The sequence below is a fragment of the Necator americanus genome, chromosome III (genome assembly GCF_031761385.1).
Source record: "Necator americanus strain Aroian chromosome III, whole genome shotgun sequence".
NCBI classification, from domain to species: Eukaryota; Metazoa; Nematoda; class Chromadorea; order Rhabditida; family Ancylostomatidae; genus Necator; species Necator americanus.
The window spans coordinates 28,389,542-28,414,292 of NC_087373.1; the positions used below are offsets into that span (position 1 = coordinate 28,389,542).

At 41.9% G+C, this 24,751-nt stretch overlaps 5 protein-coding genes across 8 annotated transcripts; 3 read left to right on the forward strand and 2 right to left on the reverse strand.

The window, feature by feature from the left end:
* Positions 1-1,320: 1,320 nt before the first annotated feature.
* RB195_011226 (uncharacterized protein) lies at positions 1,321-2,556 on the forward strand (the record flags this gene model as incomplete). 2 transcript variants are annotated; one of them, XM_064192554.1, is made up of 4 exons in its annotated part: positions 1,321-1,446; positions 1,697-1,765; positions 2,023-2,251; positions 2,528-2,556. In XM_064192554.1, 4 exons carry the CDS (start codon positions 1,321-1,323, stop codon positions 2,554-2,556), a joined length of 453 nt encoding a protein of 150 aa, XP_064050137.1. The 2 variants fall into 2 exon arrangements, with proteins under 2 accessions (XP_064050137.1, XP_064050138.1); XM_064192555.1 differs by lacking the exon at positions 1,697-1,765.
* Positions 2,557-4,705: 2,149 nt separating this feature from the next.
* RB195_011227 (uncharacterized protein) lies at positions 4,706-8,896 on the reverse strand (the record flags this gene model as incomplete). The annotated part of the gene is made up of 9 exons (XM_064192556.1): positions 4,706-4,750; positions 4,877-4,975; positions 5,041-5,133; positions 5,191-5,355; positions 7,041-7,163; positions 7,701-7,877; positions 8,383-8,481; positions 8,533-8,679; positions 8,735-8,896. The coding sequence occupies 9 exons, from the start codon at positions 8,894-8,896 to the stop codon at positions 4,706-4,708; spliced, it is 1,110 nt and encodes a 369-aa protein (XP_064050139.1).
* Positions 8,897-20,095: 11,199 nt separating this feature from the next.
* Positions 20,096-21,238, reverse strand: RB195_011228 (uncharacterized protein; the record flags this gene model as incomplete). Of its 2 annotated transcripts, none has more annotated exons than XM_064192558.1 (3): positions 20,096-20,194; positions 20,258-20,350; positions 21,227-21,238. In XM_064192558.1, 3 exons carry the CDS (start codon positions 21,236-21,238, stop codon positions 20,096-20,098), a joined length of 204 nt encoding a protein of 67 aa, XP_064050140.1. The 2 variants fall into 2 exon arrangements, with proteins under 2 accessions (XP_064050140.1, XP_064050141.1); XM_064192557.1 differs by lacking the exon at positions 21,227-21,238 and adding an exon at positions 20,474-20,500.
* A 501-nt stretch (positions 21,239-21,739) lies between these two features.
* Positions 21,740-22,204, forward strand: RB195_011229 (uncharacterized protein; the record flags this gene model as incomplete). Its single annotated transcript, XM_064192559.1, has 1 exon — positions 21,740-22,204. The coding sequence occupies one exon, from the start codon at positions 21,740-21,742 to the stop codon at positions 22,202-22,204; it is 465 nt and encodes a 154-aa protein (XP_064050142.1).
* An 85-nt stretch (positions 22,205-22,289) lies between these two features.
* Positions 22,290-23,719, forward strand: RB195_011230 (uncharacterized protein; the record flags this gene model as incomplete). Of its 2 annotated transcripts, XM_064192561.1 has the most annotated exons (3): positions 22,290-22,346; positions 22,511-22,873; positions 23,015-23,719. In XM_064192561.1, the coding sequence occupies 3 exons, from the start codon at positions 22,290-22,292 to the stop codon at positions 23,717-23,719; spliced, it is 1,125 nt and encodes a 374-aa protein (XP_064050143.1). The 2 variants fall into 2 exon arrangements, with proteins under 2 accessions (XP_064050143.1, XP_064050144.1); XM_064192560.1 differs by lacking the exons at positions 22,290-22,346; positions 22,511-22,873 and having other exon boundaries at positions 23,270-23,719.
* Positions 23,720-24,751: the final 1,032 nt, after the last annotated feature.

The window sequence follows — 24,751 nt, forward strand, 5'->3', positions numbered from 1 at the left end:
ATTTGTCAAAACAAAAATCGCAGAGTGATGCCTTTGCTCTGCTCGGAACATTGGTGAATGAAGAAGTGTTTAGATTTACACTAAGGTATTGCTTTACTGTTTTTTCATTGAAAAATTAATAAATCGATACGGCGTTGGGCACAAAGAACGAATCTCATTTAAAAAAAATAAAAGAAACGAAAGGAAGAAATAAAATAAAAAAAGGGAGATAAAGCGTCATTGAAATAAAGTGAAGTAAAGTGATAAGTTCGGTCAAAGCAATCAGAATAGCCATTGCACCATACCGACAATGGAAATGAAGCCTTGAGATTCTTTTCTTCTAGACCACATCCTCTGATCAGCTTTCTGATGACGCAAGAGGAAACTTGCAAGAGTTACTATCGAAGATCTCCGAATTTTAATAGATATCAGACTTTTGGAAGTAGAAATAAGAATTGAAAGTAGTATGAAACATGCTTAGTTCGCTGTACATCGAAATGACATCCGACTCTTTTTTCACACTCTTTGTGATGCAGGCTAGCAGATTACGCATATGGTAGCAGGAAGACGTGCTTCAAGAACAACATGTCGTCAATTTAAACCATATCTAAGCGAAAAGGCTTAAAAGAAAGTTGTTTCGTTTAGGCACAAAGGTATTTTTAGATCTGTAATGTGACCACTTCAAAAAGCGTTTCATTTATGTGATCGATCGTCTCATTTCATATGAATCTAATATCTGAGTTATTTGACACTTCTCCTCTAGTTGAACAAAATCCTCATTAATATTTAAGTTTAGAAAAATGAAAAGAAAATAATAATTAATATTAAAGTAAAACGGGAAGGATAAATAATAAAAAATAAACAAATAAAGGGAAATAAAACTTGGTGGAATCAAATCAAAGATTTTTGTGCAGGTTATAAAGAATTAACAGGTTAGAGAAGACAGTACTCTCCCTCGATTTATCGTATGATCGTATGCTAATCAACTAAGTTGCTATTTTTGAAAAAAAACATTAGGCACTTCTACTGTACCTGCACAACTAGTGTGTCCAAAATATTTAAATTGGACGATTCCGTCCATAGTCACTGCAGGCCACGGTATCACAGCTAGGATTCTTTTCCAAAAATGTTGCCAAAAATGAGATGACTTTTGAGCTTGGAACAATGCCCACGTTGTACGTTTCTCACCATTAGGATTGTCATCGTCGACCTCATTAACAGTTGAGCCAAATCAAAGTGTCACTTGCGGTAATTAGGGCTATGTCAGCAGTATCCTGAGGCTTATCTCACAAAAGAGCTCATGCGTATGTAGCGTTGGATTGGATAACAATACATCCCGTGATGATCGACGGTGCTGTGGCACGCTCTCCGACTCCTGAAGATTGGTTTGAAATCGATGCAAGTGAAGTGGACGAATTCGAGGATGCCAATGACTTCTTTGAGCTGAGTTCTGTGACTACGGTAGAGGTATAGTTTGCAGTTTTACTTTTAGTATTAGAAATCTTAACGTTTAAAAATTCTTTGTGCATCTACTTCTCTTCTTGATCATGTAACAACTACTAATATTCCTCGAGCATAACAGGTGCAGAGGACAATGTCCTCTTTAAAACCGGGTGTGTGTGGGAGTAATGCGATTTTTTCCAATAAAATTCCCTTTTTTCTTGAGGTTTTGGAGGGATTGGTAAGCCAGAGGTGTAACATTTTTCTTTTTTTTTAGGGAGCAATTAAATTTCGATCGAAGAGCGTATATCAACCGCTCTCTACTATTTCTATTAGACGTTCGAACGTGAGCGATTTCTTGAATCTCTCGAGACCTGGGGATCTGGTAAAACTCTTGAAATTAGTTTTAAGTCAAACGCAAATTCCCAAACGTGAATCAATCGTAGACTGGAGGAATGCTTTGGTTTTCATTTTTAATAATGAAAAGATCATTGGTTAGGGACCCGACAATATATTCTTCGATAAACTCTCCAAACACATATTCTTTTCATTCATTAACAACGACTAAAAATACCTTTTGCTCTCATTAATTTTTATTTCAAGGATTCGCAATCAACCGAATTCAAAGGACATGAGAAGGTACAGAACAGTAACTCCGATATCAATACTGAACTGAAGGCCACACTGGAATATGGCAAGGAACTACAACGACAGATCGACACTATTGAAAAAGCGCCTCGGCCACCATTTGAGAGCATCGTACATCTACGAGAGCGACTTGAGCGAGAGAACGAATTGTATAGACGACAATTCGCATGGCAAATGGAGAATAGTGAGTTTCAGATACTGAGGAACAGTCCGGTGAAAACGTCGTGATCTCCGCACTTTGTGTTTCTAACGGGTTTCGGTCATTTTAACCTTAGTGCTGGAAGTCAATCACTTGCTGCGCTGTAGTGAAATTCTCGAATTAACCTGCGAGCAATAAAAAAAACCAGTAAAGGCTTCTTCGTAACCGATATTTCACCACAAATCAAGACGCTTTGAGTGGACTGTATTGATCGATTTTGTCCAGCATGATTATTTAGAAAAATCAAAATGATTTTTTTAGTGGTACGTTTCACGACCAATGCCAGGTAATTGGAATGTAGCAGAAACTAGATTCAATACTGATGTCTTCACTGCTGATGTTTGTCTTCCGATGATCTTTGGAATTTTGTGTTTTGCCTTGAAAGAATTATTTGTACAGTATTTCGTTCGTACCGCTGTAGTGTAAAACACTTAATGGCCGGGCCTACACCATAGTTTAAAATTTGCACTTATTTACTTCGTTTGCTGTTTATTTACCATTATTACTTATTTATTATTATCTATTTATCGTCTATCTATTATTATTTATTTATTTAATGTTAAGGGCGGGTGTGGCGCAGTCGGTTAGAGGTCCGTTGTAGCCACACGGTCAAGGGTTCGAAACCGCCCTAGTGCAAACCAAGCCTTTCATCCCTCCGGGGTCGATAAATTGGTACCAGACTTGTCTGGGAGGATAAAAAGGCTGACTTGATCATCGGCTGGCCCCCGCAAGTCATTGTATAGTTTGACACAGTTTGACACACCAACACGCGTTCCAAAACGTCAAAACAACGAATTCCAGTAAAACGCGTTGGCGCATCCCAAGTGGATTGAAACGCCAGTGACTTTATCCTTTTATTTAATGTTATGATATTATTAATAATACAATATTATTATTATCTATTTATCTATTATTATTTATCTATTATTTGTCTATCTATTATTATTTATTTATTTAATTTATTCATTATTATTATTTATTTATTATCATCTATTTACCGACGATGTTTCCACTCATTTTGGTAGCATGGCTTCTTTTTGTCTCACTTTGTCCAACGCCTGAAGACTAAAGAAGATTATCTATTTATTTTTAATTTATTGTGAAGAATATGAGTATCATAATTAAGCAACACATCATCACTGGGTAAGCTACAAATCAAAAAATTTTACGTATGAGGTTAAGATCACCACTTTGTGATCTACTTAGCGGAGTTGATAGTTCTTTGGGCCGATCTGAGGTGTCAATCTATTCAAAACGACTCGAGAAGTAGGCTAATAATCTATACTGTTTATGATGTATACTAATCACGAGGGTCAGTGATGTGGGAACGTAATTTTCTGACCGTAGCAGATGGAGAGAATATATGTATTGAAAGGCTACATTAGATAAGTCTCAGACTGATCATCATCAGTTTTTTTTTCTGTATAGCAGGAAAACAATGGAATTCAGTGATTGATATCTGACAAGCGTTTACTTTTCCTAAATCTCGAAGTTGAGTCTAACGTTGTCTCCTACTAAAGGTAAATATTGCAACAGAAATCTCCTCTTTTCCCTGGTTGTCTCAGAACGATCCACGGCGGATCTAATATCGATCCATGTTCGCTTCACAATTGGATCGGAGAAGTCATGAATCTATACAAATATCAAAACGACTTGATTTGTAGCGCAGCTGCGCTCGCGATGGGACCATCTCTTGTTGCAGCTAGACTAAAGAGCATAAAGAGAGTCCGCACCACTTCTAGTCACAAAATGCACAACACGGCAGATGATTTTCGATCCGACAGCACAAAACAGATTTTAACACAGCCAGTTCGAAGTCACGTACCGGCAGCGGCTCATGCAATGGCGCGAGGTCCCCCGTGCCAGGATCTGTTGCATTTCAGGATTACCAGAGAATTAAAAACTAAAATATCTGCTGTGCAAAGAGTAAATTTTCACATAGAAAAAGCGATACAAGTGAGGTAAAAGAATGCAATATGGAGACTGCACATCTGACTTTTGTACACATTTATTATGTATCACACATGTATTTATTAAATAAGGAACTTGTCGTTATTGAGCTAAATCTCATCTTTCCCTACTGCTACGACCTATTCCTAAAGAGGCGGCATTCATAAGCCCGTGTTCGATGAGGTCACTTAATGTGGATTCGTTTGATAATTGGAAGCGCTAGAAGAAAAAAAATCGTACAACACCGAGGTAACGATGGAACATTAACAGTATAAACGGTGGACAACAAAGGAAAAAATAGCAAATATAACATTACTAGTTGACTAAAAGTGATAGATGGCGTAGTAAACACGAAATAAGGCGAAGTCACTGAAGTAGAACGAAAAGATCCACCTGTAGATTTTTCAAATGTCACATGATGTTTCTTGTTGGCTACTTTTCCACAACTCCAGATAGTTCAGTAGTTTTTTTTGGATAGTAGTGAAAATGTCAATCACTGCGCTCATCGACAAGAATTTCACTGCCTGGACTAACCTGAAAACAAACTTTGAAAAATGTGGCTAAGTAGAAAAAATGGGAAAACCATAACAAAAAATGTAAAAATGAAAAGACTAGAATGTCACAACGGACTAAGAGGATCAGGAAACTGATCAGTCTTACGTCAATTTCGCTCGTAGATGGCTCCATGAGCAAAGCGTCTCTATTCTGCTCGACCACTTTTGTTTCGACATTGTCAAGATCTACACCTTTAGTCTCAATCTAAAGATGAAAAGATAACGTCAATGAACCAATGCATTTCTTATAGTAGAATTTGTCACACTTACCAGAAAATTGTAAGAGATCATGAGATTAGTTGTTCCTAGCACGAAAACACTAAAATACACAGAAGGAGGCCAAAAATTGTTCATGTATGTGAGCTGGAAAGATGTTGATGAGGTTGACTGAAATAACGGCGTTGACGATCATGGACTCACGAAAGGTGCAGATATGGCGCCAATACGCGCCATTAACGAGCAACTGCCAGTGCCGCTGCCGCGACACGACGTCTCGAGCGACTCTACAGCACACAAGAAGCACGCATCCCACGTGTATTCGATGAAAACGCTGCCGATGAGATTTATCACCAGGATACCAACTCCCTGAAAACGATTTGTGTTTTCTTTTGGGATTTTTGGGGTTGTCAGGTGATAGATTATCGCCTTATTTATAAAGTAAAAGTAAAAGGTCAAAGTGTGCCACTCCACTGGTGATGCGACGACTCGTTCTTCGATTAAGAAGCACAGAGGTGGTTCTTAAATCCGTGGGTTCATCACCCCACGGATCTGACGTGGTGCAGATTTCAGGTGGAGTATTCGTATACAGGATGGGAGACTACGGAGAGGGAGTGATTCCGTCCATTTCTTCCTAATTGCCGTAAAAAACGGCCCGGAAGATACGGCTTCATTCGTTTTGGCGCACCATTTTGTACAAGAGGTTCGATTGGAGCGCGCCAGTCTTGTGCGGCGCCGCATCTTCCGGGCCGTTTTTTACGGCAATTAACAAGAAATGGACGGAATCACCTCCCTCTCCGTAGTCTCCCATTCCGTATACGAATACTCCACCTGATATCTGCACCACCTCAGATTCGTGGGCTGATGCCTTTAATCGAAGAAGACCAAAAACAGCATATCACGAAATTGTGTGGAACAGTGTAGAAAAAAGCTTCATAGTGGTCAAGGTGTGGATTACGAAATTGAGGGTGGCCCCGCTCAGTTTCCTCTAATCGTGCTTCAAAAAAGGTGAAGTACGTTAGAACGCGCCCCCTTGTCTATAGTCTGGTCCCTTCAGCAGATTATTTATTGGTTTTACTTGAACAAGGTGGTGAGGAGACTTCATTGTTTTTCGACCGCTCACTCGTGGACGCGGCGTGTTCGAACTCACTTCGTAGGAACAAATCCCATTTCCCACGCCGTTTTTTTTTCAGAACTATTGGGGGAAGGGAATCTGGGCACGCTTACACTCGTAATCTACATCCCGAACTCTATATTTTCCATGACGTTTCCATAGTACGTAAAATTCCTGATACATTGCTCATAATACGTGTATGCAATCGGGGTGAAAGTTTTTGTATGTAGGACGAGCCGTGTCTGTGGTAAAAAGTAAACCAGCCCAATCGCACCGAGCGCAACATGCTCCATTCTGCTATGGTGCTCTATTCTTCTTTTTATAGTTTTATTATTATTTTTCAAATTCTTGTGTCAAGGTGACAAGTTCTGCAAAGTCTTTTCTCACTAGTTTTATCATTTGCCATATAGAGTGCCTTTGAGATTCTAATTTGTAGCGGCTGAATTTCTCCCTTTGTTGCTTGCGTAAATGCACGATTAGCGTTTTTTTGCTTTCCGATATACCAAGTGAATGTTTTTCCCCTCTCAGACAGGTATGGTTCCACTTTCATTGCCCTCAGGGGGATCGAGAGGTGGCTAGTTGGCCTTGCGTTTCGGAACATCAGCCTTGCAGACGCAATGAGGACTTCTCACCTCACTTTTCCTATCACTACGCTACATCAATATATCGCACTTTCAGCGTGCTTGAAATAACGGGATCAACTGGCTTCAACAAAACAGTTTCAATTTGACGCAAAAAATCTCCCAGATGCTTAATCTTGTCGGTGTTTCTGTCACATGTAAAGCTTCCATCATTTTAGGAGGACAGGAAACAAGCGACTTGGAGACTATGCGAACCAGATCAGGTCAAACTTAGTCAGCTAAAAGAAAATCAATTCCTTTCAGACTCTACGACTGAATGGGTAAACCTAATCATTCCACTGCATTAATTTGATACTCACCTTATAATGCTGCATTGTAAGGACACTGAGGACTAGGAAGCAGACGCACACCACAGACTGAGCACCCTGATGAAGTGTTCGGCGGCTGAACGTTGGGAACAGAGTATCGACTGCTAGGAGAACCTACAAATAACCGAAGGAACTATATCTGTCTGAAACAAAATCTACTGAAAATACTTAAGAGTAGAGTATAAGTTCAGTGGACAAATAGAAAAGTAACTTCAGCTTCAATCTTTTCATAGAGGTTTAACCACGGACTTTGAAAGGCACAGTCACTTGGAGGGTTAGCTTAGATCAATAAGTTTGTGGCAGTACGGAGTTGTTTTCTTTTCCTTGTGAAAAGGCGAGATTTCGCTAAGACGCTTCCCGAAGTTTCGCACTCCTAACCTGCACGATTCAACCCAGTTTATTCTCCTGTTGATTTATTCATGCAAATAATACGCTAAATGTGCTCAGTGAGCACTTCGGCCTTCCGATTACGTGATGATGAGGAACCACTCACGAAAGTTGAACATGGAGTAAGCTCACCCGTCACCAAACATATCAGAACGTGACGTTAAATTACTTGATTATTCTAACTAGCGTTTCGCCAAAGTACTCTCCCTATGTTTCTGTACAGAATTCATGAATTGTTCTGATTCTTTTTTCCATACAACCCACCCATTTCGAAATAGTGATGAGCACAGCGAAGAGGATCTGATTCACAAATAAATTTCCGTAGATGGTGTTTGAGTTAAGATCATTCCCATATGCACAAAATGCAGCGACGAACCACATCATCCACAATACGGCTAATCGTCGGAAAAGTCCTGGTGTTTGCAACATTTCGAAGAGTGTCTGGAAAGAATATTTCGATCTAAACAAAACGTGAAGACTGGAATTGTAGGTGTTCCGTGTTCATCTTCGTTCCAATTAATTGATCATAAGATGAGCTGTTAGACTCGTTCTTCCTTTTTTTTCGATGGAAAACATATAGACATCACATTCATAAAGGACTGATCTAATGAAAATGCTTGGAAGTGAGTACCTCTTAGTCGCTGATTAGCAAACTATCTACAGTCTTCTAATTACGGTGAGGTCAGAAATCCACAAGTCGATATACCTCGATCGATTCGACATCTCCGTGCTACATTCCATCGTGCTTTCGAAGGGGCCACAGTACTCGCTTACCCTGCGGGACCCTCGCTTGACCCCACCTAGTTCAAATGTAACTATTAGCTGCGCTAGCGATGCTCTCGCTCACCGATAATTCTCCGCGATACCCGTGTCGAACTCCATCCCATGCTCCAGTTTTTTTTCTAGTTTTCCCTCCTGTATTTTGTGTGATAGAATGTAATCTCACCTTTACATGTTCAATGCTTTTGTGCTCGACAGGTTCATACTTCACTCCAGCGAAATGAGCTATGTAGCGTTCCGCATCATACATTTCCTCTATGCGACCCTGACGTCTAATTCGATCAAATTCTTGCGACCTGTGAAGTTTCTTTTTTACCTTATTGTGCAACCAAGTTGGACTCTCTGGAAAAACAAAGAAAATGCAAAGGATTGCAGGAATGAGTATGAGAGCACAAGCTATGCTAGCAGCTCTCCATTCAGGAAACAGCATACAGGTGATTGTGAGTATTATTCGAGCAATTCCCTAGAATTAAGCTAATCTGATGAAATGTCATGTTAAATTGAAATCAAGTGTTTACCCAGTTGAACACTCCTCGCATAACCATGCGTTGTTCCGGAAGTAGTAATTCCGTTACAAATGTTCCAAGTGTAACCAGAGCTCCCCCGATGAAAAGTCCGAGGAAAAAACGCAAAATGTTCAACACTTGCCAAGATGGAGCCAATCCTGAATTTAAAGGCATCACCTCACGAATCTGGGGTGGTATGGATTTCCAATGGCCAATGACTAAGGGGTCCTAGATTGCAAAAATGGGCGGGATCTCGTCTATTTCTTCCCAATCGCCATAAAAAAAACGGCCCGGAAGATGAGGTCCGTGCACAATGGTGGCGCGCTGCAATAGAAATTCGAACATCAACGCTGTTTTTTACTTCTTCAAATTTTTATTGGAGCGCGCCACCCTTGAGCACGTCCCGCATCTTCTGGGCCGTTTTTTTACGGCGATTAGGAAGAAATGAGCGAGATCCTACCCGTTTCTGCAATCTACGAACCCGTACAGTCTTTGGACATCGCAAAACCCATACAATCCTAGATTCGTGGAGTGACGCCTTTGAGAAGAATATAAAAATAGATTTTCTCTCCACATGGCAGCAACAGATGTACAGAAATTCATCTGAAACAGAGCAGAGGGTGCCGTTTTGAAATCGTTTGGTTTAGCTGGACTACCTAAGGAGACCTCCTCTCAATTCACTTTGATTTGCTTTAATTTTAATCAATGTTTACTACCAGGTAACCTTATAGATACTATAGTCGGAACCGTTCCTCCGACCCCCTTCACTTTTGGACGGTTGGCAAAAGGACCCTCATCACTTGAGCAGCACCAGATGCGCTAGATCCCATTCACCTGAGAAAAGTCCGGCTCCTCCCTATCGCAACTCATCAGTCTACAGAAAGCATGCAAATGGTTTGCATATTCAATGAGCAAAATATCGGCTAGTGCTTACCTTATGTGATGAAAATATAACCACCTCGTATTACACTATGAGTTACAAGAGTTTTTGTAAGGAACCATGTCGCATTAAATCGTTAATCAAAATCCGCAGTGGCCTTGATAAGAGGTTAGTTCGTTCACAAAGCATTCACACACTCTTTTCTGTCCATTTTTCGACTCGGGACATTTTTTCCGAAACGCTTAAAGTGTACAGCGTGCTACAATCTCGGACTCGAAGGAAGAGATCGTGAACACAATCTACTTTTCGGAGTTTTCACCGCGTATTTTGCGGTAGAGGCAGGTGTGGCGCAGTCGGTAAGAGCTTGGGCTGTGACCGCATGGTCGATCGATGTTTCGAAACTGCTCTAGTGCCAACCATGCCTTTTATCCTTCTGTTGTCGATAAATTGGAACTAGACTCCTATTGGAGGATGAAACACTGATTTGATCGGCTTGCCCCCACAAGTCATTTCTTAAGGCTTCACAGGCGTTCATAAATCTTAACGATTCTCATTTGAAGTCGAACGCGTATGGATTGATCATTGCCGTGTGCTTTATCATTCACTCCTCTATTCTGCAGTTGGCTGCAGAAACAGTTGAATGTTTTGATTTTGCGACCCTATCTATTAGTGTGGCTAATTATTTTTTCCACATGACCATTTCCCAACTCGAGACCTCAAACTGCTGGTGGGTGGCTGAAATCTCATTCTCCAGCTTCTGGCCATGGAGGATTATTATTGCACCCCTCCCGGAAAGATGGAAGAGTGCGGTAAGCACTCATGGTGAATTCATCGATGTATGACCATTAATGTGCGATTAAAATTGAAATTGTAAAGGGTAGACGTGTGCAACAAAACAAGCAGCCAAACTAATACATTTGCCGAACCCAGTTTCCCATTTTTCTGATCGTAACACCATGCGACCTATGACCTGCTCGTGATACGATAAATCGCTTTCAAATGCATGCCCTGCAAGGTGGGCAAATTACATATGCCGCTATTAGGTGTAGATATGCCGGTCATACGTATGACTAGCGTCGTTTAAGGGTTGCTGGAGATATTTCCAGAACCGTTATCTCAGTGCCCTCGGTTGGCGCAAACAAATTCGGACTGCTTCGCTTGTATCGTCGGATGTGTAAAGTTAACACAACGGAATCTTATTTGGCCGGCGTTGGAGGTTCGAGCTTTGAGAGAGGAATTGCACTTGTTAATTAACATATTTTCAAAGCAATACGATCTTGGCAACAACTTAAAAACAGTTAAACTGCGTATTCAAGTTTTCAATTCTTAAGAACAATCAAACATAACCGTTTCTTTTTTCAATTTTTTCCTCACTTATAAGAACAGGGCTGTAAGAAGCGGAACCGCTCGTCAAACAAAGAAAGTGCGTGCGTTGCAGCTTTCGTGTTACGCTCGCCCGGTTGAACACTTTCCGAAGTCTTCATTTTTAAAACACGCGCATATTAAGATATAAGAATACGAGAAGAGGCTGACACACTGACCTTCGCTCGTTTATTCAAATAACAGCAGACTTCTGAATTCGGTTAATTTGGACAAACCTGAGAGAAAGTTGGCAATAAATCCGCCAGTTAATGCTGTTAAAGAAATTGGCTTCCGTCCGTAAATGTCTGATAATGTGCCAAAGAGAAAGGTTCCTGCAAAAGTAAAGAACAGAGAAGGGAGAGGATTTAAAACATAACCAGTTGCTGCACAAAAGATATTTGGTTGAGGAATAACACGTGAGCGTTTTTTTTCCAAACTGGAATGTACACATAATCACAAAAAGTATTTCGAAATGTTGTATATTACTCGAAAAAGAGAATTCTTCACTCCACGAGATAACAATCATGACTTAATAGTTTTGGTCGCTTTTGCTTTCTTAGATAATTTAAGTGGAGTGCCAGGTGGGGACACAATTGTTCTCCCTATTTAATCAAAACTATGAGGCCGCTTATGAATAGGTCGTTTATGGAGAAAGAACAATGCTTTAGATGACCTCAAAAACTGATCCTGTACCCGTCAACCGATTTGTCGTGAGGTATTTTTTAAATTATAAAATTTCTTAATTATAAAATCTTCAACCTAATACATCTTCACTACTCTATTCAATCTTTCTTCTTTTTTTTCAGTCAATGATGTTTCGTCCTGCATGGGGCCTTGGTGAAACCTGTTTCACACAAACCCAGACTAGAATTGGTCTTGGCTTAACAAATACTGACTGACTGTGACTTCAGCAGCTACAACTACCTTACAGATGTGGTTGCTAAACCCTTATCCCGTGCCTATGTTAAGTAGAAGGTTTCCAACTTGGGATCCAAAAACTCGGTTTGTGTTTCTATTCAAGTTGTTTTCTGCTTTCGTCAGACCTTTACTACAATATTGTTCAATAATTGATTTATTTATTAATTTTGAAGTCTGTTCCTCCTTTTGGGATTCGTGAGATGACGAAGACCATCTGTTCAATATGGACTGACGAAAGGATACCGGATTCGTGGAGACACGCTGTCATAATTCCTCTCCAAAAGAGGTTATCTGTGACGGACCCCAGAGCTACTGAGGAATATCCTTGCTCCTTATAAGGTCTACGACACCCCTGGTGTTTATTGTCGAAAGGTGGCAGGGGCACTCGAAGCCTGTGCAGTTAGCTTTCCTGAACTTTGAAGCCGTTTTCGACTCTCTTTACCGAGGGCGTCTTTTCAATGCGTTAAGCGTCGATATTCCAAAAAACGTCATTCGCCTAATCGTGGACATGAATAATAATAAAAACTGCTGCTGTTCAAATACCAGCTGGATTTACTTTATCGTTTGAGGTGTAAACTGAAGTAATACAAGGGGCTTTCGCGGGACCTCTCTTCTTCAACTTCACAGTCGATGATATCGCGCGAAGAACCGTTGATGTGGTTCTTGCACCATTTGGACGTCCCTTGGGCGATCTCGAGTACGATACATTACGTCATTACGATGATAATGATATTTCCTTCAAACAGCGCGATATTGCAACAAGTTGTCAACCTTGTACTAAAATTAGCTGCGGCCCTACGGACAGCGACTCCATCCTGATAACTGTAAACAGGTGTGGGTCTCCGCGAGGTCCTCAGCAGGAATCAGGTGAACGTACAACCAATTGAACTTGTAGACGAATTTTGTTATTTGGGTTACATGCTGAAAAACGACGGCGGCTACGAGATAGATATTGAGCAAAAATGCGCTAGTGACAGTTCTGCTTTCAAATCCTTAACGAAGTGATTATATTATACCACCATCGCCAATGAAGCCAAGCTGCGAGTCTCAATCCCCAATTTTCTCTATCATAGGAGACCTGGGCAGCACCGTAAGCGGTAATGGAGAGAAGTGAAGCATAACGAAGAGCTTTACTGGAGGAGGTGGATACCGGCGGATGACGCGAAGAAAATATCAACATCTTGCTCCGCCCTCTAAAGTGGCCGCAAAAAAACTTTCTTCGTTCTCTTGGTCACATTATAGAGAGACCATCGGATCGCTTTGTTGGAGTTGCCTTGGCATCGACGACACTTCAGACGATACGTAAAGCTTCGCAGAATATGGAACAGCGATGGATGGATAGATTTTGGGTGTGCTTTAGCTGAAGATGGAAAAGGATGGGCTGAAATATGTTGAAGGACGACTTACGTCGGCAAAGATGCGGATAACCCGCGGATGTGGGGAGGGGAGGGGAGGGGGGGTAGAGCTAACGGTAAAACCGCTGTGACTGCACGTTCGGTCGATGGTTTGACACTGCCCTAGGGCCGTCGACGCCGTTTCTTACGGTAATTGAGGAGAGATGAGCGGAACCACCTCTGATCCTGGAATCTGCAACCCTAACTCTAGATTGTTCCGCGGATTCCTTCACCGCGTCAGATTTCGCATTACACTGTCTTTAAGGTAGTTAGTAATACATGATATATTGTGTGGTTTTCTATTTAAAGAGTGGGAGCGATTTTTGTCTAGGTATTGCCTGTAGAAAGTCTATAAATCTTATTAAACGAAATTTGTCTTTCAAGAGCATATGTACTAGATTAATTAGGTAAAATATATCTCTTAGTTCCAGATACTGTTTGAGAGTGCAAGAGTAATAAAGTGGCTCTGGAACCTTACACAACATTTTACAAAGCTCCTACTTATTCCACATAGAAATCAGAGAGGATCTTGAGAAAAAGGTCAGCCAAGAGCTGCCAAGTATAATATGACGAAATTTAAAATAGCTTGATACATTTTGCTTGCTACAATGGTTAATATGGTCAGAATTTCAAGGTAACCCGTGTGCAAGTAAACTACAACAAAAGTCAGCAAAAAAAGGAGGCATCCACTCTATACCAAAATGAATGCTAAGAGACTAGAAGAAAGACGGCACAGACTATATTTATCAAATAAAATCTTTGAACTAAATCTGTAAAATGGAGGCAAAATTCGTATCACTCCGACTCCGAGGTCTATTCACATCCTAAAGTTTTGTTGTGAGATCCACCAAGTTTTTGAAATTAGATTTTGGACTTCATTCAACATTACAGTTATGCTTCTAAGTGGAGTAAGAGCTACGAGGATACTTTATTAGTCACACAAATTCGAGCTGTGTGCAAAAACAACGAACCTATTAGAACTCCAGAAAATTGGAGCTGTGAAAATGCAGACATTAAATATGCCCTATTGCTGCAGATCCATCCAAACCTGTAACGACAATGTTCGAATCGTAATTTGAAATTCCTAGAAGCCACCTCTCGAATACTCAGAGAAAGCAAACGTACTCCATAGCAGCCGATTTGAAATGGTCGTCATAAAAAGTTAAATTACTGTGGCAGGATTGAAAAACAGCGCAGTCTTGAGAAATTTGTCCGTCGCCTATAACGACAATAACGTGAACTTGAGAACTAATGCTAACACTAATTTTATTTAGCTCGAACCACATGCTGGGAAAGTTTTGCTAACCTTCAAAATTTTGCTACATACGTTTGAAGTTAGAGATACATCACACCATACCACTACATAATCTCTTTCCAGAACCAAGAACACTTGGCACCGAGGTACAAAACGAACATGTTCAACCGATCTGACGCGACGCATCTGCCGCAACGCATCTGCCGCAACGCACACTCTTTCTTTGCTGGACACACTTGCCCATGTTCACTTCAGCCGGTCTCAGTCACACTGATCAGGTTTTTCGTCGACTACGGATCAGGGGGGATACTGAGCGATGCTGCAGAGCTGTCAGCGCCTCATGTTATCTCTCTTCTTTTTACTTTTTACGATCCAGCCTTCAAAGGACCACTTGTAAAACATACGATAGGTTCTCCTTTGAATCTAGCAGATTGGTGGTATTCTGAAAGGCAAGGGCAATTCTACGAACTTCCATTGTCGACGATCCTTCATTATTAATTAGCATTTTGTGCTGTGCTAACTACTTTTCCAAATTTACTGTAGGAGTGGATTGGAAAGTTCGAAATAATTGTTCACTATCAATTTATACTATAACTGAAAAGAATAACGAACCACATTTCCACTTCGGTGAATAGTTAGAGAATATACCAAAAATTTGTTGAGCAGCAAAAAATCCAGCTATTTGCCAAGTGAACAGTACAAATAAATGGAATCGATTCACTTTATAAAAAGACATGCCCTAAAAAAGAGCAGTTCTGGAAATAGGAGAAATATTCGTGAACGGGATGAAAAGAACAGTAGGAAGTGCCTTTAAGAAATAACTCGTGAGCGTCTTTTTTATGGTTAGAAGTGAACATAGAAACAAAAAGCGCTGGTAGAACGTTGTGAACTATTTTACACAGAATATCTTGATCCACACGCTCCAACTAAGGTTTTGATGTTCCAATTTTATCAAAAAATAATCCAGACCATTGAACTAGTCTGAAGGGATCGTATGCCAAAAGGAAATTGTGTCGAAATTGCTCCGTTCCGTCCACCAAAGACTTCACTTCAACCGAAAAAGCATGAACCAACAAAACTTTCAAAAAACCGAAGCAAATGCCGTGTAGAGCCGAAAATTTGCTATTCTCACGACACATTTCTCAAGTAAATAGTACGTGCAGGCTATTGATCATGCAAATTTTGAAAAGAGAGGAAGAAATATCCTCCATTAGCATTAATTCCCTGCTAACGAATTAAATGTGCACCTTTTGATTTTAAAAAAAATGGAGAGGGAGCGCACGCTTCAAAAAAGGCGGGTTTCGAAGACATTTGTGCAAGTGAAACACTTGTTGAAATCGGCATCGTGAACCAGTGCAATGGAACAACTGGGTATCGGGCCCCGGACATTTAGAGAAGTCTTTCCGCATCGTACATCAAATAGTTCTCCTTTACCTTTCTAACGAATCGAAAGTGACAAACATGATGAAAAGAGCAGATAAGATTGCGCGCGGAAACGATGTTATCATGTAGGAATCAGACGAGACACAATTTAAAGTAATAAAAGTGGTTAGGATATCTCTCGTTGAGAACACTCGAACAATTGATCGTCGTTCCATAAACAACAGGATTACCCATTTGCGCTTGGCTTTCGATAGGTTATGCTGGGGAATTTTTTCGAGCGAGTTCGAGAGTTGTTTTTATCTTTTAGTTTCCTTCAACAATCATACAATTTAGAATTACATGCCGTTTTGTGGGAGTATCCTTGTTTCTTAACGATCATATTTATCATATTAGCAGTTTTCTATTCTCATTTTAAGAACACAAAATTCATTGTCGCAGTTCATTTGTTCTGCCGATTTTGTTGATTCCTGGCTACTATTTTTTTTCTGAAAAACGACCAAGAGTTCTTTTCTAGGCTCAACCTGTCTGTGTCAGCGTCACTTGAGCCAAAGTCGGCAGTCTGTGAGATTTTCGCCTTAATGCGTATGCTTGAGGTGTCTTGACTGTCACAGTTCTAAAATGGAAATCAAACAAGAAGTCAATAAAAAAGTAAAAAGTGACTACTAAGCATAAAAAATACATAGCTAAGATATACATGATAATTAGGCATAAAGATATTAGGTTAGTGCAGAAATAATGCCCATTTTCATGTATCACTATGCTACTATGTCACTATGTTACGGGGTCGTAGATTATGGAGAGGGTGATTCCGTCCATTTCTTCCCAATTGCCGTCAAAAACGGATCGAAAAGTGCGGCGCGTGCACAAGGCTGGCGCGCTCCAATCGAAGTAGTTGTAGAAAATAGCGCGCCGGAACGCTCGAAGTCGTATCTTCCGAGCCGTGTTTCACGGCAATTAGAAAGGAGTAGACGGAATCACCCTTCTCTCCGTAATCTACGACTCCGTATAGGCATAACCCACCTGAAACCTGCACCACCCCAGATTCGTGGGGTGATGCCTTTAAGTGACATCTTTTACAAATATGGTCATTATATTGTACAAAGTACACCTAACACCTAGTCACATGATTGCCGAATGGAAGTTTTAAAAAAATTTAGAGGCGAAAAACCACAAGAGCTTATTCTCCAGTCCAATATTTTCCACTAGGGCGCGGAGGAGATGGATTTTCTTAGCTTACGTAACCTTCCTGATACTAAATGTCTCAAAGGAGCGTTAGAAAATAGTTTTCGCACCTTTCCTTCAGGATACAACTGACGTTCGCTGTTTGCAAGTTGCCAGCCGAAAAAAGGTTACTTACTTGGGGCAGAAGCATGGAACAGGAGCACGAGGCGAAAGATAGAAAAATAAATAAAAGTCATTGTGTGCACGTATTTCTGACCATCTATTGAACACGCAGTAACAACGAAACCTCGTTGTTTACCGCTGCAGAACTACATGTTAAGCAAACTTCCCCATGTGTATAATGTGAAGGACACTGCCTCCTCCTTCCATCACGGAAGACCCCACCTTAACGAGATACTTGGAAAAGTGCCGACTTCACTGAATTATTGGAAAGACCTTAACCATGAGAATACCTTGAAAGGATCGCTTTACACGACATTTCCTAACAAAGAAGAAAACATTGGGTAATTAAGCGAGTTCTCGTAAGGCTCACAAGGTTATACGAAGATATTGGAGTACACAAAATATTATACAACGGATTTCCTACTAGATATGTGCGCCTAGCGTAAAACTCGGTAACGTCCCCGAATGATTACTATATTGTTGCTCTGGATTTCGCGTGGGCATCAGGAACGTTCCTGTAATTGGCATGTGAAGATGATTGGGTGAAGGAAGAAAGAATGTGCTTGAACTTCTCTGCAGACATTCGCAGTCATAGTTTACTGCCAGCGCTTTGTTATCGATCCCGAACCATTGCCACTGGTAATTCCGCTTTCCTGTGCCTTAACGTTCACTTGAAGTTCACTTCACTTTCTCCACATTCTCTAAACTGTTTCTTATGCAGCTAAGGTAATTGAATTGCTCGTGATCATGTTCTCAATATAATCAATGTCTGCCAGTCTTCACTTCATCTTGCTCCTTGTTTTTAGGTTTGCTCAGGATATGTTGGATCACTGGACTGAACCACCTATTTAATTTCTTCAAAAATTTGAACATGAACTCGGACCCAGAACGGACAGGTTTAAGTGTTTGAATGTTTCACATTAAACTACTAAAGCTGCTTCAGAAGACGTAATGGTCTTCTTGGTATACCACTGCATTGTGTTCTTATGCAAGAGGCTTTCCCTTGATCGTCCCAGGAATGTGCACCAAATTTATATAGTTTAATTCTCCCTGTGAGATCTCTCTATGCGTATCTCTCCTATTCAATTGTCACAAACCTTCGCATTAGTCTTATTGGAAGAAAATTTACCATTCTGTTGGGATTTAATATTGCGAAAATTTCCTTAAGTAATTAGGCTATAATGTCCGCCTAAATCTAAAGTCTAAGTTAGAACCTGCGTAATTTCCAAGAAATTACATTTGCATGGCCGTTCTCAGGAACGTCTTTTGAAAAGAATTTTTTACTGCTAATTGATGGTCTTTATTTAGTCTTCAAATATGATAGCTGGAAGCTTGAAAAAGGTTTAAAAACTAACGGTGCTTAGTCTTAGTAACTTAGTTGATAAAAGAATCGACTATGACTGCAGGATCCATGGTGCGAAGCTATTGCTGTGCCAACCACGCCTTTTCATCCCTTTGGCGTCCATAAACCAGCACCAGACTTGTCCGAGAGGGTTAAAACACTGACTTAACACATTATTTGTCCTCTGCAATCCAGACTCTGTGTAGGCCAGATTTGCGTTCATAGAAAATCAACGACACCAAGCTGCAGTTAGACGAATTTGTTCCAAAAAAGACGGAGGATATAGTCTCTGGCACGTAGCAATTGATGGTCGGAGGCTTTACTCTCAATATTTTTTTAAACAAACACCTTAACATCCAAGGACTGTGTTTAGTTTGTTATCAGAAGTTATGACTATCGTTGTGTTGTTTTGTTAGCTTGCTTGCTGCTGTCTGCACGCTCTTCGCAGTTTTCTCACCGCTGACCAGGACTAGTGCCGGCTCTCGGAGCTTTAGGTTTTATTTCGTAATCTCTTTTTATCATCTTTTGAATTTGCACGCGTCCGCATTTGAATTATTTATTTCGTTCTGGTGTAATTTTGATGATGATGTCCACATTTAAATTATTTATTCCGTTCTGATGTAATTTCCGAACATGTTTGGATCTATCTAAGAACCGCTAGTCAACGGACAACTCCAGAACGCTGTTTCTTACGACGTCCTTCAATTGCAGCGCGCCACCCTTGCGCCGCCCCCGTCTGCGATCCATCCGAATGGGTTTTCCACGACTCGCACGCGGGGCGAGCTTGGGCGGAGCGCAAACGTTGCGCATTGCAACATAAGCCGTCATAGGAAACAGCAATCCAGGGTCGTCCATTTCCACTGATACAGGGAGAAACGGACGGAATCACTCTCTTCCACACAATCTACGACCCCGTCTAGGCATAATCTACCTGAAACCCGTATCACCCTAGATTCGCGGGGTGATGCCTTTAATCATCCAATACATCCCCCGATCAACTCCAATTCTCACCAGATTTTTGGCACACAGTTCAGCACTTTTTTTTCCTTTTATAGGCATTTCGTACGTAGTAGTACTTTGCTCATTCTAGAGGATATTTTTGTCTTGTTACTACTGTTAAATGCACTTATGTTGATTCTGCTTACCATTTTCTTTTTGGTTGTGAAGATCACCAATATGGCAATGTTAAATCAATAAGATATCTAACAAGGAGGCAGTTCGAATTTTTATTTTGCTTATTTGACAGAACTATGTACATGTAATTCATAACAGAAAGATCGATTAATTGCTATAAAAGATGAAACATTGGTTTTTAAACATTGGTTTGTAATTCACACGCTGGTGGCTAATCCATGATAACAAATTACTGCTTTTATCTTGTAGTGCGTGGCAACAAGGATGGAAGCAAAGATTTTGTGCTAAATTTCGCATGTCAAGTTGCGATCATACTTGACTCAGTCGTTTTTTTCTCAACAAAGAGATGTGTCACGATTTTTCATTCCTTCGCTGAATCGTTCTCTAGCATGAGTGCCTCGTCTGATGTTGGAGTTTCATCCAGGGTCACACTATCCAAATTGACACCCTTTGTTTCCACCTGGAAAATGTCACTATTGTTAGTATTACCTTTCAAAAAAAAGTGCTTTCTTTTGAAACTCACTAAGAACAAATACGACTGTATCAGATTCAGGATTCCAAGTATGACGACTGCGAGGTATAACGAAGGAGCCCAATACACGTTAGCGTATGTTAGCTAAAGTATAAAGCTGAAATAAGGACAAAAACACCCACATTGTTGTCACAGGAACGTCTTTAGGGGCCAATATTTGTCAACTTTATTGCAAATGGGTCCTTATCATAAACATCGCTCTCATACTTCTGAAACTCGTAGTATGGAACACATTACATTTGGAAAGCAAAGTCCTCTGACTATTGTGCAACTGCGTGTATTAATTGCTTTCAGCAATGAAAACCTGCACTCTATGTAGCGCCATATTCTGCGTATAGGAGTTAAAAACTTGCCGTCGGAGAAGTTTAAAGATACGCATTTTTTACGATGAGGGGATATCAAAATTGTCATATTTTTCGTAGAATAAATTATGAACATTAATAAGGCCCATTGGCTGTGTATCATCGTTCAAAGACGACTGGAATTCCTTAAGATTAGAAACTGAAGTATTAAAAGCTGGAGGGAAAGGTGGTGGGGGATTTTGAAGTCATCGAAACAGTTGTTTTTCTAGCGAGGAAAATTCACGCGGAGTTGATGACAGTCTTAGGAGACGGCTGGAGCCTATTGCTGGTATAGTCAGCTTCGCATGCCGACAAGAAGTTATTGTCCTGCAGTATCGTGATGTATCACATCTCGTTAATTTTTCTTGCGTAACGGAATCCACCGAAACACTATGACTCATGGAAACCATACCCTTACATTCCTGCTCAAATCCCAGAGGCACCGGCGCAAAGTTTTGGGAGGGTCCCGGAACATGTGGAGCCCTCGGCAGTAACACTTTTCCCCGTTTGACCCAGAAGTGTGCATAGTCACTCTTGCTGCTGCTGATGTTGGTCGGCGCTCTTCGCCCCAAATACTCGGATTTCCTATTTACCATAACTCAGCTATCTTCTCACTGACCAATACGACCATCATGAGATTATTTTATTCGTTTATTCCAGTTCATTTCCAGCTGTTTTGGATTCTTTAATTATTCGTCCACGTATCTCCCTCACTAGAGGGATCCCAGCCGGTCAGTCGCGACGCTACGTGGCGCGACCTCGTGCTTGCCCAGAGACGCAGGTGGATTCAGGGGATGGACTCCCTGTTTCTGCTGAGCCAGGACTGACTCATGACATCCTTGTATCCCGCACGTCGGTCCGGCCAAAAGCCTGCAATCAAGTGACTGGGAGGTGCAAGGGAGGTGGTTTGGAGTCGCCTCCAACAAATAAGCTCCACTCCGGGAGAACGGAAGTTCTCCCAAAAACTCATGGGACCAGAGGCTTGCAACCTGCTCATAGGTTTTAAAATTTTTATGCAAAACACAGTAATAGAAAAGAGTCTCCTGACTCCGGAGGAACGTCTGGCACGGTAGCGCCAGGTAGGATGGGGTTGCAGGAGTCATGAAGGCTACTGAAACGGAAAAGGAATAGGATGACGATCTGTACTTATAACGCACGTACGCTTACATCGGAAGCGGCCATCGAAGATCTGATGATGCAAGCCAAGAAGATCAAGTACGATGTCATCGGACTGACCGAGACGAGACGACGTCACCCTCTCAACGCCGTATATGAAACTGGAGAAGAACTGTTTTTAGGAACATGCGAGAGTAGAGGTGTTGGTGGAGTTGACGTCCTCGTCAACACGAGTGTGGCAAAGAACATCGACTCTTTCGAACAATTTACGACCCGAATCGGACGTCTGCAGATGAGAAGATGTGGTCCAACACCAGCTTTGACTATCTTCGTCGCTTACGCTCCAACATCAAGCTGCGAAGAAGAAGAAGTCGAAGCTTTCTATATGGACCTGGAGAAGTTCTACCGAGAAGATCATGCCTTCTACAAGGTCATGATTAGCGATTTTAACGCCAAAGCTGGCCCAAGAAGAACGCCTTAGGAACTTCACATCGGGACCCACGGCCTACAATGGAATGACCAAGGGGAGAGGCTCTCCGAGTTCATCATGACGACTAAGACCATCCATGGGAACTCGCAATTCCAGAAGCCCTCCTCTCTACGTTGGAGTCACCCGGTGGAGGGTACTGTAATGAAATAAACCACATCACTGTCAATAAAAGGTTCTGCCTGACAAACGCCGCTGTTGGGAAGATTCCGCAACGGACAACATCAACGAGGAATATGACCGGCTTGTTGAACACCTTCACTACTGCGCGAAGAAGGCTGAGACTTTCAAAACGCCAAGAGACGCCTGTCTCCTGAAACTCTTGAGCTGATACGCCAGCGTGGAGCTGAACGAGCCGCAGGGAACCAAGAACTCACGGCCGAGCTCGCAAGGCTTTGCAGAGAGGTGTTAAACCAAGACCTTAAAGAGAGAAGAGCAGAAGTGCTGGCTGAGGCTGCAAAGGCGGGGAAAAGCATCCGCTATGCCCGTCGAGACTTCGCCAGTCGCAAGACGAGGATGACTGCTCTCCGAAACCCAAAGGGAACAGCCATTGCATCGAAAAAGGGGAAGGAGAAAATCATCATCACGGCTTCTACTCTGATCTCTTCGACAGCCATGTCTACTACCCACCATCTGAGGGAAGACGGACATGTCATTCCAGAGGTTCTCCTTTCCGAAATATGACATGTTATCATGTCGGTCAGAAATTGTACGGTCCCGACAGAATAAGACCAGAACACCTAAAGAACCTTACTCATCAACGCCTTGGCGAGGCTCTTTACACGTTATCTGTCGGAATGCAAGGTTCCTAAACAGTGGAAGACCACCAAGTCCGTGTTGTTGTATAAAAAGGGAGATCCACATGACATCGGCAGCTATCGCCCAATCTGCTTACTGTCCGTCATCTACAAGCTCTTTACAAGAGTGATCCTCAATAGGATTGAAAAAGTCTTGGATGAAGGGCAGCCATGCGAACAAGCAGGGTTTCGAAGAGGATTCAGCACGGTTGACCACATTCACACTGTTTCGAAACTCATCGAGGTATCACGAGAGTACAAGATGCCGCTCTGTCTTACCTTCATAGACTTGAAGAAGGCCTTCGACTCAGTTGAGACGGAAGCGGTCGTGGAAGCCTTGGGCAACCAAGGCGTCCCTACTCAGTACATAAAGGTACTTCGAGAGTTGTACAGTAACTTCACGACCGGGATTTCGCCATTCTACAAGAACATCATCACTGACGTGAAGAGGGGGTTCCGACAGGGTGATACAATTTCACCCAAAATATTCACAGCCACCCACGAGAACGCAATGCGAAAGTTAGAATGGGACGACATGAGAGTGAAGGTTGATGGTCGGCAGCTACACCATTTGCGTTTTGCTGATTACATCGTACTGATAACATCCAGCATCAGCCAAGCGGAACGAATGCTGACCAAATTCGACGAAACATGTGGATGCATCGGTCTTCAGCTGAATCTACAAAAGACGATATTCATGCCGAACAGATGAATCTCGGATGCCCCATTCACGCTCAACGGAACGAACATATCTGAATGCACCAGTTACGTTTATCTGGGTCGGGAACTGAACATGATGAACGACCTGACCTCCGAGCTGGGCAGGAGGAGACGAGCGGCTTGAGGAGCATACAAGAGCATCGAGGATATAGTGAAGAAGACCAGGAACACCCGGCTCCGTGCTCACCTCTTCAACACCACCGTACTTCCTGCTTTGACCTATGCTTAGGAAACCTGGGCATTTCGCAAGCAGGAAGAAAACGCGGTGAGCGTCATTGAACGCGCAATTGAGAGAGTGATGCTAGGAGTATCCCGCTTCACGCAAGTGAGGGACGGGTTCTCTCCTACGTCAGCGATCGAAGATTAGAGACGCCGCCGCGTTTGCCAAGGAAAGTAAAATAAGGTGGGCCGGACACGTGATGCGCTTTAATGACAACCCTTGGATCAGAGCCGTAAGCGACTGGGTTCTCCGCGATATTAGGCGCACTACAAGAAGACCGCCGACCCGATGGTGAGATTTCTTCACGAAGTCCTTCAAAGAAAAATATGGTGCTCTTCGTGTCCCACGCGAAAGGAGGGACGACTGAGCTACCCTGGCACGCGATCGGGACAAATGGAAGAATTACTGGCACCCGCTCGACCAGTTCGAAGATCAACGGGAGTCAAGGTGATCAAGGTGATCAATTGTTCGTAGTCCATTAAGAGCTGATCTGCTGTTATAGAGGATTAACTCCATCATGGATGGAGAATGAGGTACAACGTTTTGATACAGGCTCAAAATGACCCCTGCTTCCTCAAGCAGAAAGTTTGAATGGCTTTTACACCTTATTTCGATCTTCCTCTTTCTATCTATCCTCACATCATCTTCTATTCCTCTGTATTGCGCGGCGGAGGAGTCCATTTAAGAGCTGATCTGCTGTTATAGAGGATTAACTCCATCATGGATGGAGAATGAGGTACAACGTTTTGATACAAGCTCAAAATGACCCCTGCTTCCTCAAGCAGAAAGTTTGAATGGCTTTTA